General features: G+C 39.9%; 1 protein-coding gene across 1 annotated transcript; it reads left to right on the top strand.

Annotated features, from left to right (window-relative positions):
* The first annotated feature begins 11355 nt into the window (after positions 1–11355).
* Positions 11356–11778, top strand: LOC138885245 (uncharacterized). Its single transcript, XM_070166166.1, has one exon. The coding sequence runs from the start codon at positions 11356–11358 to the stop codon at positions 11776–11778; it is 423 nt and encodes a 140-aa protein (XP_070022267.1).
* Positions 11779–12584: the final 806 nt, after the last annotated feature.

Genomic DNA, 12584 nt, shown 5'->3' with positions numbered 1-12584 from the left:
AGGGCAAAGAAAATATGGGCCCAATCACCCTATCCTGAGATGACAAGAATTGTTTATACCAACCCTGCGCTTCTCCGTTATCATCAAGATCTTTGGTCGGAAAATTTCACATCACCTCATACGCTCCAAACTAATTGATTTCATGGAACCCTTCCAAACATTTAATCTTGATTAACCTAAGATGAGATTTCTTTATAGTCAAGTTTTGTAAAGAGGAGAATTTGATTAAAGCATTGCACCAAAAGCCATGGTTCTTATCTGGGAACTTCCTTTCAGTTAGGAAATGAGAACCGAAATTTGTCGCGCAAGAGGCAACTCTGTCCTTTACCGCTATATGGGTATGTTTACCACAATTGCCTACAGAGTTCTACGACAAAGAGATACTAGAAAAGGTTGGGAGGAAACTAGGGAAGCTACTCAAAATAGATACGTGCACATCTGCCACTTTAAGGGGTTGATATGCATGAATTTGCATTCAAGTACCTCTTGAAATGCCAGTGGAAACATCCATCGCAATTGGGGATCATAAACAAGTTGTGGTATATGAGGGAGAAAGTGTATTATGTACAGGGTGTGAAAGGATAGGGCATACCTAAAAGTCATGTATGCGTAGGCCAAAACCACCAACTCCCTCCCAAGATCGAACTGAATGATCACCATAACAAAATAATATTGAAGGGGGCGGTGAATGGAAAACGATAATTTTCCCAAGGAAGAGGAAACATGGCCATCCTATAGTACAAAGCCAAACACGATTGGCACAGACAAATAATGCAAATACCACTCCAGCAAAAGTATATAGGTAAAGATGTTTGATGTAAACTTTGGTAAGTTCCTTGAAACTAAAAATTCTAAATATAATTCAAAAAGTAATTCCAAGCATTTAAATACACATTGTTCTACTAACATAACTCATACTTCCAAAAAAGATAACCCCCCTCTAAAAGTCAGCTCATACAACAATAACCCAATCCGTGTGCAAAGCAGAAGGCGGGCCCAGTAGGAGAGGACCAAAGCATCAACTCCACAACATGCCCTACCCAAGTAAGGAGTCTCGATTCAACGGCCCCCAGTAAAAAACAAACAATAGGCCCAATGGCTAAAACTAGGGGCCTGTCAACTAACCAAAGAAAGACCCAACCAATCCCAACAACCCCTCTTGTTACAAGGGTTCATACCCACTTGGAGAGCCCCGTTACCAATGATACACCCTACACAACTACTCCACACCTACCAAGAAACTCTGTAGAAACACCCTCCATAGATACTCAAGTGCGTTACTTGTGTATTCACCAAAGCTCAGGTGATTTCACAACCTCCATCAACTCAACCGGATACACAATTAATTTCAAATCTCCGGTATTAGATACAATTATCAAAACCTAGCAGTCGGGTAATAATCTGACCACAAAAACTTAGATGACCAATATCTACCCCAAACCTCTCCCAATTAATTACAATACCAAAAAGTAGCTAAAACCCCCAAAAATGGATCAACCCACCAAGGCACCCATCCTCATAACCTCCACTCCGCCACCGCTGGACCACAAGCCGGCGTCATGGATAGAACTGGCTTTGTAGGGCCATGGGTTGTCCTACAATTTTCAACAGGGCAATTAACCCATCAACTTCATCATCCAAAACACAGCCCACCTAGCAAGGGTAATAATGGAGGCGCTGAACAAAGGTGTGGCGACCTTTGGAACTCAGCTGTGGCAATCATTAGTCTTACAGAGCAACCTCAACACCACACAAGCCAACAACTATCCTCCATCACTAAACAGTCTCAAGCAATAAGCCTTCCACTTGATCCCATTCTTCCCTTACCCACCAACAATAGACCCAGTGTCAATGCCACAGTTTTAAGTGATCGATCAGTGGTCTTAGTAGGAACATTCATCTTCAGCACTAGGGAATCCAAAGACCACCCATTGGGGAACATATAAAGGGAAATAACAAAATCATTGGACATCCTAAAAGGGCAAAAGTCCAAATAGGAGATGGCAAACCAGAACTTATACTGCCCACTGAGGATAGACTTACTATGGCTAGATGCAGTGAGAGCAGTAGAGTTCAATATGGAGTGAAACGAGATCTTAATCTTACTATGCCCAAAAACACTAGCCAAATGTGGATTGGGTCTGGGATCTCATTAGAGCCAGGGGATACTGAAGCCCCTGCTTACACTGACACCAATGTTGCACTCTCACATACCAATATCAAGGAAAAAGGAGATGCATGCTCAGGGGAAGGAAAAGGCACAAGCAGTGGTCTCCCAAACAAACCTCAACCCTATGATGAACTACATCATATGAAATGTTAGAGGGGCAAACAATGCTGAGTTCAAGAGGCACTGCTCAGAGATGATCAAGCTTCACAAATCGTCCATGTTAGTGCTATTGGAAACCAAGATGGCAAACTACAAAAAAACTAGCTGAGGAACTACAGTTTGACCTGCATATCCAATTCCCAACAGTGGGCCTTTCAGGAGACATTGTCATTATGTGGAAAGAATATATCCTCCAGGTAGATGAGGTCTCCACCCCCCAAGGTATCCATGCAATGGTCAAGGTATTACTTTCATATCCCCCATGGTTTTTTTCCTGCTATTTATGCAAGTAATAACCTAGATGATAGGAAAATCCTTTGGGACAGTCTAATTGATATCTCAAGCAGTATTAATGGCAGTTGATTTGTGGGAAGGGGTTTCAATAAAGTGTTAAAAGCCAGAGATAAGTTTGGAGGAAACTACATTAACATTAACAGAAGAAAACCTATTCTGAAATTGCATTAACAGTATAAACTAGTGGACCTATGCTACCAGGGTAGTAAATACACCTGGACTAACAAGAGATATAGGAATAGATCCAACCTAATCTTAGAAAGGATTGATAGATATTTTGCCAATAAATGTTGGATCTCAGAATACCCCGTGGCCTCTGTAACTCACCTTTCTAATACTCATTCTGACCATTGCCCCCTCCTAATAAAGCTAAAACACGACCCCCTTCCAGTTAGCACCAAACCCTTCAGATTTGAGACAACGCGGTGTAGCCACCTTGCATTTCCACAACTCATTCAAGATTCTTTCGCAGCTACCTCAACCCTTATCCCATCATCCTAAGTGTTCAAGAACAATGCCACTCAATGGAACAAAAACACTTTTGAAAACATATTCCATAAGAAAAAGAGATTACTAGCCAGGATTGTTGGGATCCATAATTACCCAAATTACCTGTTTGGTCGATTCCTCCTAAATCTAGAAAACACATTGATTGAGGAACTAAGACTTAATCCTCAAAAATGAAAAGGATTTCCGGATATTGAAATCCAGAATCGATTGGCTCACTGATGGGGATGCTAACACCAGATTCTTCCATACTTCTATCCTAAACAAGAGAAGGAGAAACATGATTCTTTCTCTCGAAGATGAGTCTAGTAATTGGCAACTTGATCCACATGACATCCAAAACTCCATTACTACTTTTTAGTGCACTATATGTATCTTTTTGCACACATAATCATCTATCAATACCACCAACCCAAACACTTAGAGTCATGCACTGTCTATCATCCAAAAAGTTATTTCAAAGCACCAGGGTCTGATGGCCTGCGCCCCTTCTTTTACTAAAAATACTGAGACATTGTGGGGAAGGATATCATCCAGTTCTATAAAAAGTGCTTGAAACCAAAACAATGCACCCTAAGATGAATGAAACCCTCATATGCCTCATACCAAAATTCCCTCAGGCTTCCATGGTAAAAAACTTTCGACCTATAGGCCTATAGAATACTGTCTATAAAACTATGATCAAAATTTTGGATAATAGAATTAAGCCCTACCTATCTCACATAATTGGTCCCAGTCAAGCCAGATTCCTATCCAACAATAGAACCTCTGATAATGCTATTATAGTTTAGAAATATATCACCCAATTTGAAAATATGAGAGTCATGATCTTAAAAATAGAAGTGAAAAGGGCTTTTAATAGGATTGAATGGACTTTTATTAGCTCCTTCTCCATTTCAATCATGGTGAATAGAAACCAAACTCCTTATTTCAAACCATCCAGAGGCATAAGACAGGGGGATCTTTTATCCCCCTACCTCTTCATAATGTGTATGGAGAGACTCTCTAGGTTAATTGATGATGTTGTTCAAGCCAAAGAGTGGTGCCCAATCAACACTAGTAGGTCTGGCCCTAAAATCTCACATCTTTACTTTGCTGATGATCTAACCCTATTTGCTAGGGATGACTCTAGGAATTGCTCCACCATTATCAATACTCTAAACTATTTCAATCGTGCTTCAGGCCAAAAAATTAATATCACTAAGTCAAGGGTCTTCTTATCTTCTAATTGTCACCCTGACTAGATGAAGGCTTACACTGCCAGCCTATCCATCCAGGCATCATCGACCTTTGGAAAATATCTGGGGTTCCCAATTTTCCATAAAAGTCCAGTGAATAGTGACTTCCAATTTATCATTAACAATATGCAATCCAAACTGGTTGGTTGGAAGACAAGCTTCCTAAATATGACTGGGAGAACCATCCTAGCAAAAGCATCATTGAATAGTATACCAAATCATATGATGCAGTTCATCAAGCTTTCCCTCAAAAATTACTAAGGCAATTATCAAAATCCAAAGAAACTTCATTTGGGGCACCACCCCAAACAAGAAGAAGATGCACCTGGTAGGCTGAGACACTATCACCAAGCCTAAAAGCAAATGAGGTCTAGGGATTCAAAAAGCTGTATATAAAAATAAAGCTATCCATACTGGCATTTCTTGGGGACTCTTTCACAACCCCTCTGCGCCAAAATCCTCTTTGCAAAATACTGCAACTAGAACCACATCCTTAAAAATGGCTAAATATCCCATATGACAATGTATCCTCAAATGTTAGGACACATGCAGACATGCTGCCAGGTGGGTGGTTCATAAAGGTAACATAGTCAATTTCCTAAATGACTCCTGGATCCCTAACTACCCCCTCCCCCAAATCAGGAACATGATTGAGGGCCCCCTCATTCCAACTAACCATATTGCCAAAGTGACCACTATTTACGACAATGGTGAATATGATACTTTCTCCATATCTCTAAATATCCCTCTTAACATCAAAAACCTAATCTCATCAACTTTCATCCCATCTAGTTCCATAAAGGAGGATAAAATGATTTGGGGCAAAACCAGCAATGACCTCTTAAGCACTAATAGGTTACCAGTACTTTGGTCATAAGTACTTTGCTTTATGTTTGATGATATAACAAATTTACTATCTAAAACTTGATAAGGAACCTGATACACATTTATAAAGACCTTAAGATCACAAGGTTCTAGGTCGTGACTCAGCATGGGCATGATTCAACTCTTCAGAGTGGAAGGAACAGCTGAGGGAACAGGTCCTTACCAATTCCCAAGGAGACTGTGCGAAGTTAACTCTCTAGCTGGAAAGTTGCTGCTTGCAGATGCTACAGTGCGGGAATAGTGCAACAGTAAACTTTTTAGGGAAGACCTTTTACCTACCTTGCTTACATCATTGTAAGTGATGTCACACAAGTATATATATATATAATCAAGGGAGGTAAAATACATTCACTTGAATACTTAAAGAACTCACTCAAGCTCACGCACATGACCATTCAGCAAGTAAGTGTCAAGTGCTTCAAGAACAAAGAATAAACAACTACCGACCAATTTCCACATAGAGTTATTGTATGTTCTTAGTTTAGTTGTAACTTTGTAATAGTTGAAATTCCTACCTTGCTTGTTTAAGAAGCATTCTGTAGGAAACCCTTGTAAACCTTAAACCTGTGTGTTTAAGTCTTGGCTAGAGTTAATCAAGTTGCAAAGTCTTTGTAATAGAGTTATTGCAAAGTGTCTTGTAATAGAGTATTACAAGTTAGTGAGGGATTAAGAGTTTAATTCCTAGGTTGCATAGGTTGTAATCTAAAAGTTGCTCAGTAGTAAAGTTAAAATCCTACAAGGGTAGGTCGTCGTTTTTAATCCCGTTGAGCTGGAAATTTTCCAAGTAAAAATTCCTCTTATCATTTATTTACTACAATATATGTGTGTGCATGTACTGTTAAATATGATAGAAAATCTGGTTCTCTATAGAGTTTGGTGTGACCCTTATATTCTATCAAGCACAAAATCAGCCTATACCCTCATCTCAAGTAAAAATGTCAACAATTTGGATAGGGAAAACACAAGCTACACGTGGATATGGAAGCTAAGAGTTCCCAATAAGATTAAGACCTTCTTATGGCTCTTGTACCATGGAAGCCTTCCCACATGTAGGGGTGTTAATGATTCGGTTCGGCTAGTTATTTTATAAAATTTATACCATACCAATTTTTCGATTATCCTATTGTGTATAACCAAAATCAGAGTTTTCGAAACCGTCCCAATCATGTTGGGTTTTCTTCGGTATCGGTATGGTTCGATAAATATTTGGTAATTTTTTTTATTGTCATACAAAAGTCACTAGTGGAAATAGAATGCAATAACTTACATACTTTTATAGGACTTTGAAAAACTATATAGACATTTTTACAATTTAAAAGGTGAGAATTAAGAAAATATGAAAGATAACTAGAGTATAGATCCATCAACTATTCTACATCAACGTAAAAAAAATCAAATACAAAAAAAATATAAATCACGTGAGTGAAAAAATATTAACCAAGTTGGGATTCAAGAATAAATTCTATTGAAGATTAAATATTCAAAAGATAAATCAAAATCATATGAAAATGAAACATATTCAATATATTATAGTTTGCTACTCATAATCGCTACAATACCTTGTGTCTTGCTAGTAAACATATTGTAAATAATTTAGTTTAATAGAGTAGCATAATAGGTTTGGGAATAGAATTTTGAGTTAAATTACTTGTTGGCTTGTAATTGTTTCATAATTCCAAGGCCCAAGAAAACATTTAATGCTTTATTATTTTGAAACTTAATATATAATAATATTTTACATCGTAAATTTATTCGGTACGGTTCGATATCTTTTCGGTTTATTTTCATAAAATAAAAAATCTACCCTAATTATCGGTATTGTTATAGATTTATATAAAAACTTACGGTTTTATTAAAAGAAACCTAAAAATTGGTTCGGTACAATATGGTTCAGTCGGTTTAGTCGATTTTTAAATATCCATTGACACTCCTACCCACATGTACTTGTGTCAACTGTAACCCACTTCGCTGCTTCTGCTCATCCGGAATTAAAACAATTGCCCATCTTTGATTTTCCTAACGCAAGAATATTCTGGCAAAACCTAATCTCCAAGAGCACTACCACAACCTTACAGTAAAACCACACTTTCACAAGTATTTCTTGGTCTGACACATGGTCTACCCTCCATAATAAAGCTTTCAACAGTAATCTATGTTGGGAAGACATTTTCCATTTAGCTTCTGGCATCTATTGCTAACTAGGAACAACAACCTCTTCAACAACAAAAAAGATCAGGTCTCTATCCCTAATGTCATAGAAATTGCAATTGAATACCTTACTATTTCATCAGGAAATACTCCCAGAAAAGAGGTTACCATCTAGGTCAAATGGGGTCCACCACTAAGCGGCCAATACAAGTTCAACACTGATGGGGCTGCACTAGGGAACCATAAAAAGGGTAGAGTGGGGGTGTGTTTAGAAACTGCAGTGGTGACTGGGTTCTGGGCTTTACGAGAAGCTGATAACTAGGGATTCTAGTTCATTTTACACTCCGTTTTACATGAGCTTTGCTTAAAAATATATACAAATAGTCCCAAAGGCTTAAATGTTGTGCTTGTTTGCATGGTTTAGTCAAAAAGGTGACAAGTAGTCAAAACTAGCTCAAAAAGGAGTAAAACATGCACAATTACCAAGAACAAGTCAAAACACAGTTGCAACAGACCCACCGCGGTCACAATCCATTTAGTGCAGTCCGCGGTGAGGAGATTCAGAGAGGTGCAAATTTGGAGCTTAAAGAAGTGCGATACGCGGAGGCTTTCTCGCAGCCGCAGAAGCCTATTCGCGGCCCATTTTATGCGGTCCGCAAATAGGGGGTTTCAGAGAGTTGGAAGTTTGGATAATTGAAGCCAGTGCGGTCCGCGAAGCATTTTATGCGGACTGCAATGAAGCCACCGCGGCTGCGGTGCATTTTGTGCGGCTTGCGGTGGCTAGATTCAAAGAGTGAATATGTCGCGCTGCATTTTCCATGGTCCACGGTACCTCTGTAGGGGTATTTTTGTCCAAAAAATTCGGCCTAGTATAAATACTTTCTTTTCATATTTTTAGGGTATCTTTTGTAATCTGTTCGATCCTAGAGCACGTGAGCGACTGTTTTATTCCATTTTGAGTAATTTGTAGCTAGATTTACACTGAATCTTCAATATCTTAGTTTGTAATCATAATTTATGGGTTATTCTTCATCTATTTTTCCGTTTTCTTCCATTATTAGGAGTAGCTAGACCCATTAGCTAGGGTTATGGCTCAACCCTAGTGTAGGCATTTGATGTGTCTTTTGATTTAAGACTTAAATGTTTATGGGTAGTTGATATTTGGACTGATTTGTGTTTTTCATGTTGAATTAGTGGTTGCAAACACTAATTTGTGCCTATTTTACTTGGGCTCTTCTTGAGAAAGAGAGCTTGAGTCTAGGAAAATCAGTCCAACAAGGAATTGGGGTGTAATCAAGAGATTGATAGCACCAATTAAAAGGGTTAAATCTACAGATAGTAATACCCGACTTGAGCCTATATTGCTTGCACAATTTTGACATCCAATTGGTCTTGAGAAAGTCAATTTGGGCAAAGTCACTCAAGCTACCGAGAGGTATAAAGTGAGTAATTCCGTGCATTGGCTATATCGAAATCCCCAACATAACTTCTTTTCCTTAGGCTTTATATCCCGTCAAGTATTCACCTAAGAGAAAATTACTTCCCTAGTGCCTCTTTAATCATTTAGAAAACCTTACAAACAATCATTCTTAGTTTAAATTAGCATATCATTAGCATAAATATTAGAAGTAACAAACAACCAAAAGATGATTGGAAGTGTAATTAAGAGCACTACACACTACTAATTTAGATTGGAATCCAATTCCCAATTCTAGCTCCCTGTGGATTCGATCCCGACCATCTCGGGTAAAATTTGATTCGACCGCTCTCACCACTTTGTAGTGGTTTAGGGTTGGCATCGATCACTTTTTGGTGCCGTTACCGGGGAGCTAACAGTTTTGGCTATCTATCTAAATAGTTTTGTGTATTGTTATTCTTTCCTTCTGTGTTACTAATTTGTGTGTGTCGCAAATTCAGGTACAAATTGGCAGCAAACAACGCACCTCTTGGAGATCTTCCGCCGAGGGAGGAGGTAGATGACAATATTGATGATGAGGTTCCTATAGTACCTCAAGGACAAATGAGAGGCCGTCAGGCCAATGAGAATGTTCCAGACCCTCCCCTACGACCTCCAAGAGTGGCTCCTCGAGTGCTTCCCAACTAAGGATATGCTAGTGCAATTGTCCCACCCCGGATCTGGGGGGGCAATTTTCAAATTACAAATATGATGCTGACATTGTTGGATCAGCGAGGGTATTTCACGGGTGCTCCTCATCATAATGCTTACAAATATCTTAAGGGTCTCGTGGATACCTATTGGGGGATCAAGAAAACAAATATGTCAGAGGATGCACTTCAGTTGAGACTTTTCCCTTTCTCACTTAGAAGGAAGGCATTGGATTGGCTCGAAAGGCTTCCCAACCATTCCATCACTACTTGGGATGAGTTGGCGGATAAATTCATTGCAACGTTTTTCTAGCCGGGGCACATAACAACTTTAAGGGATGAAATTTTAGCTTTCAAGCAGGAGTCCAACAAACCACTACATGAGATATGGGAGAGATATCGGACCATGGTAAAGGAATGTCCCAACAATGATATGACTGAGGCAATGATACAACAGACTTTCTACCGGGGCATTAACATAACAAACCAGTGCATAGTGAACCAACTCGCCGGGCGAAATTTCATGAACACACCGTATGATGAGGCTAATGCTATATTGGATGAAATGGTTGACACGTCCTCCGCTTGGCAAAGTAGAGAAAATGTGCCTCAGGGTGATCCCACGGTCATTCACTTGCACAAAGAGCTTCATGATCATGGGCAGGCAATAACAGAATTAACAACCACAATGAACCAGCTAGCAAAGGCACAGATACAATAGGTTCAAACTCTATGACAAGTAAATACTATGGAGGGTGTCAACATGCTAGTGAACAAAAGAAGACAAAGAGGGCAACAAAACCATGGTAGTTCGGATCAATTTGACCAAGATAGTAGTGGATTCCAAGATGATGGTTATGATGGAACAAATGAAGAAGTGCAATATGTGAACAATTATCATGGCCAAAGGGGCAATTCTTCCAACCAACAACAATGGAGACCCCAAGGCAATTGGGGTAATCAACAACAAGGGAATAGTAATTGGGAGAACAAAACCAAAATGCAAATTGGGGCAACCAGAACACTAATTAGAACAATCAAGGTAATTGGAATGGCAACAACAACAACTGGGGTGGAAATAACAATCAGGGCGGTTGGAACAATGGCAACCAAGGAAATCGGGGGCAAGGCTTTCAAAGGCCCCCAATGTATCAACAACCGAACAATCCACCCCCATTTCCATCCCAAGGTCCTAGTTCTTCCAACAATGAAATAAGGAGAATTGAAATGATGTTTGAACAGATGATGAAGAATGTGGACTCTAATGCTCAGTTGGCTTCCCACAATACTTCAATCAGAAACTTGGAGGTTCAATTAGGTCAAATCTCACAATCTGGGAATACTCATCCTAAGAGGGCTCTACCTAGTGATACGGTAGTTAACCCGAAGGGTGGGAACAATTCCGGGCATGTTATGGCGGTAACTATAAGAAGTGGATGAGGCGGTGATGTGAATGCCTCCAAGCAAAAAGAAATTTTGAGTGATGAAGTTGAGTTGCAAGAAGATGAGATTCCTTTGGTGGTTGAGAATGTGATTGATGAGAACGTAAATGAGGAAGTGAGGATTGATATCCAAGATGCCGAGTTGGAAACTCAGAATGACATGAACCCATCTAGGGAACACGTAATAGATATGCCGAAAGCGGTTGTGCCTAAAGCCAAGGCTCCTTTTCCAAGGCCACCTCCACCTTATCCTCAAAGGCTTGCGAAGCAGAGAAATGAGAATTAGTTTAAGAAGTTTATTGACATGATGAAGAGCTTACCCATTAATGTGCCTTTGGTGGAGGCTCTAGAGTAAATGCCGGGTTATGCTAAATTCATGAAGGACTTGGAGACAAAGAAAAGATCCATGGATTGTGAGACTATCAAGATGACCTACCAAGTTAGTGCAATAGTGCACTCTATGGCGCGGAAGCTAGAAGACCTTGGTGCTTTCACCATTCCCTGCACCATTTGGAGTGCAGACTTTGCAAAAGCTCTATGTGATTTGGGGGCAAGTATCAACTTGATGCTCTACTCAGTTTTCAAGACTTTAGGTATTGGGCAACCGAGGCCGACTTCTATGAGATTGCAAATGGCGGATAGAAAAATTAAGAGACCCTTGGGTATAATCGATGATGTTCTTGTTCGGGTGGACAAATTTATCTTGCTGGCTGATTTTGTGATCTTGGATTGTGAGGTAGATTATGAGATTCCGATCATATTTGGAAGACCTTTCCTTGCTACTGGGAAGGCCTTAGTTGATATGGAAGCAGGGGAACTCACCTTCTGAGTGGGTGATGAGAAAGTGGTCTTTCATATGTGCAAGTCAATGAAACAGCCCAGCAGTTATGAAGTGTGCTCTTTTGTGGATCTTGTGGCGGTAGTTATAGTTGATGATACTAGTGCAATGATCAATGTGGAAGACCCTCTCGAGGTGGTATTGTTGAATCTTGATGTAAATGAGGATGATGTCCGAGTAGAGTGTGTGAATGCTTTACATGGAATGGGCTCTTACTCTTATGAGCCTCGAAAACTCTCTTTGGATCTTGAGAATAGAAAGACCCTACCAACAAAGCCTTCAATCGAGGAACCTCCGGTGTTGGAGTTGAAGTTGTTGCCTCCACACCTCAGGTATGAATTCTTAGGCCCTAGTTCAACTTTGCCAGTTATTCTTTCCTCTTGTCTTACTAACATGCAGGTTGATGCCACATTGGCGATGCTCCAAATGCAGAAGAAGGCAATTGGATGGACCTTAGCTGATATTTGGGGGATAAGCCCCGCATTCTGTATGCACAAGATTATTCTGGAAGATGATACAAAGCCCTCATTAGAATACCAAATGAGGTTGAACGAGGCAATGCAAGAAATTGTGAAAAAGGAGGTAATCAAGTGGTTGGATGTCGGGTTTGTGTACCCTATCTCTGATAGCTCTTGGACTTTGCCGGTGCAATGTGTGCCGAAGAAGGGTGGTATGACCATGGTTACCAATGCACAAAATGAGTTGATTCCTACCAGGACCATCACCGGGTGAAGGGTGTGCATGGATTACCGCAAGTTGAATAAAGTGACCCGCAAGAATCACTTTCTATTGCCTTT

This window comes from Nicotiana sylvestris, chromosome 2 (genome assembly GCF_000393655.2).
Source record: "Nicotiana sylvestris chromosome 2, ASM39365v2, whole genome shotgun sequence".
NCBI lineage: Eukaryota > Viridiplantae > Streptophyta > Magnoliopsida > Solanales > Solanaceae > Nicotiana > Nicotiana sylvestris.
This window is presented reverse-complemented; position numbering and strand designations above follow the sequence as displayed.

What these genes read in the sequence shown, in the direction of transcription:
- LOC138885245 (XM_070166166.1), top strand. Translation starts at nt 11,356, where the DNA reads ATGGATTGTGAGACTATCAAGATGACCTACCAAGTTAGTGCAATAGTG.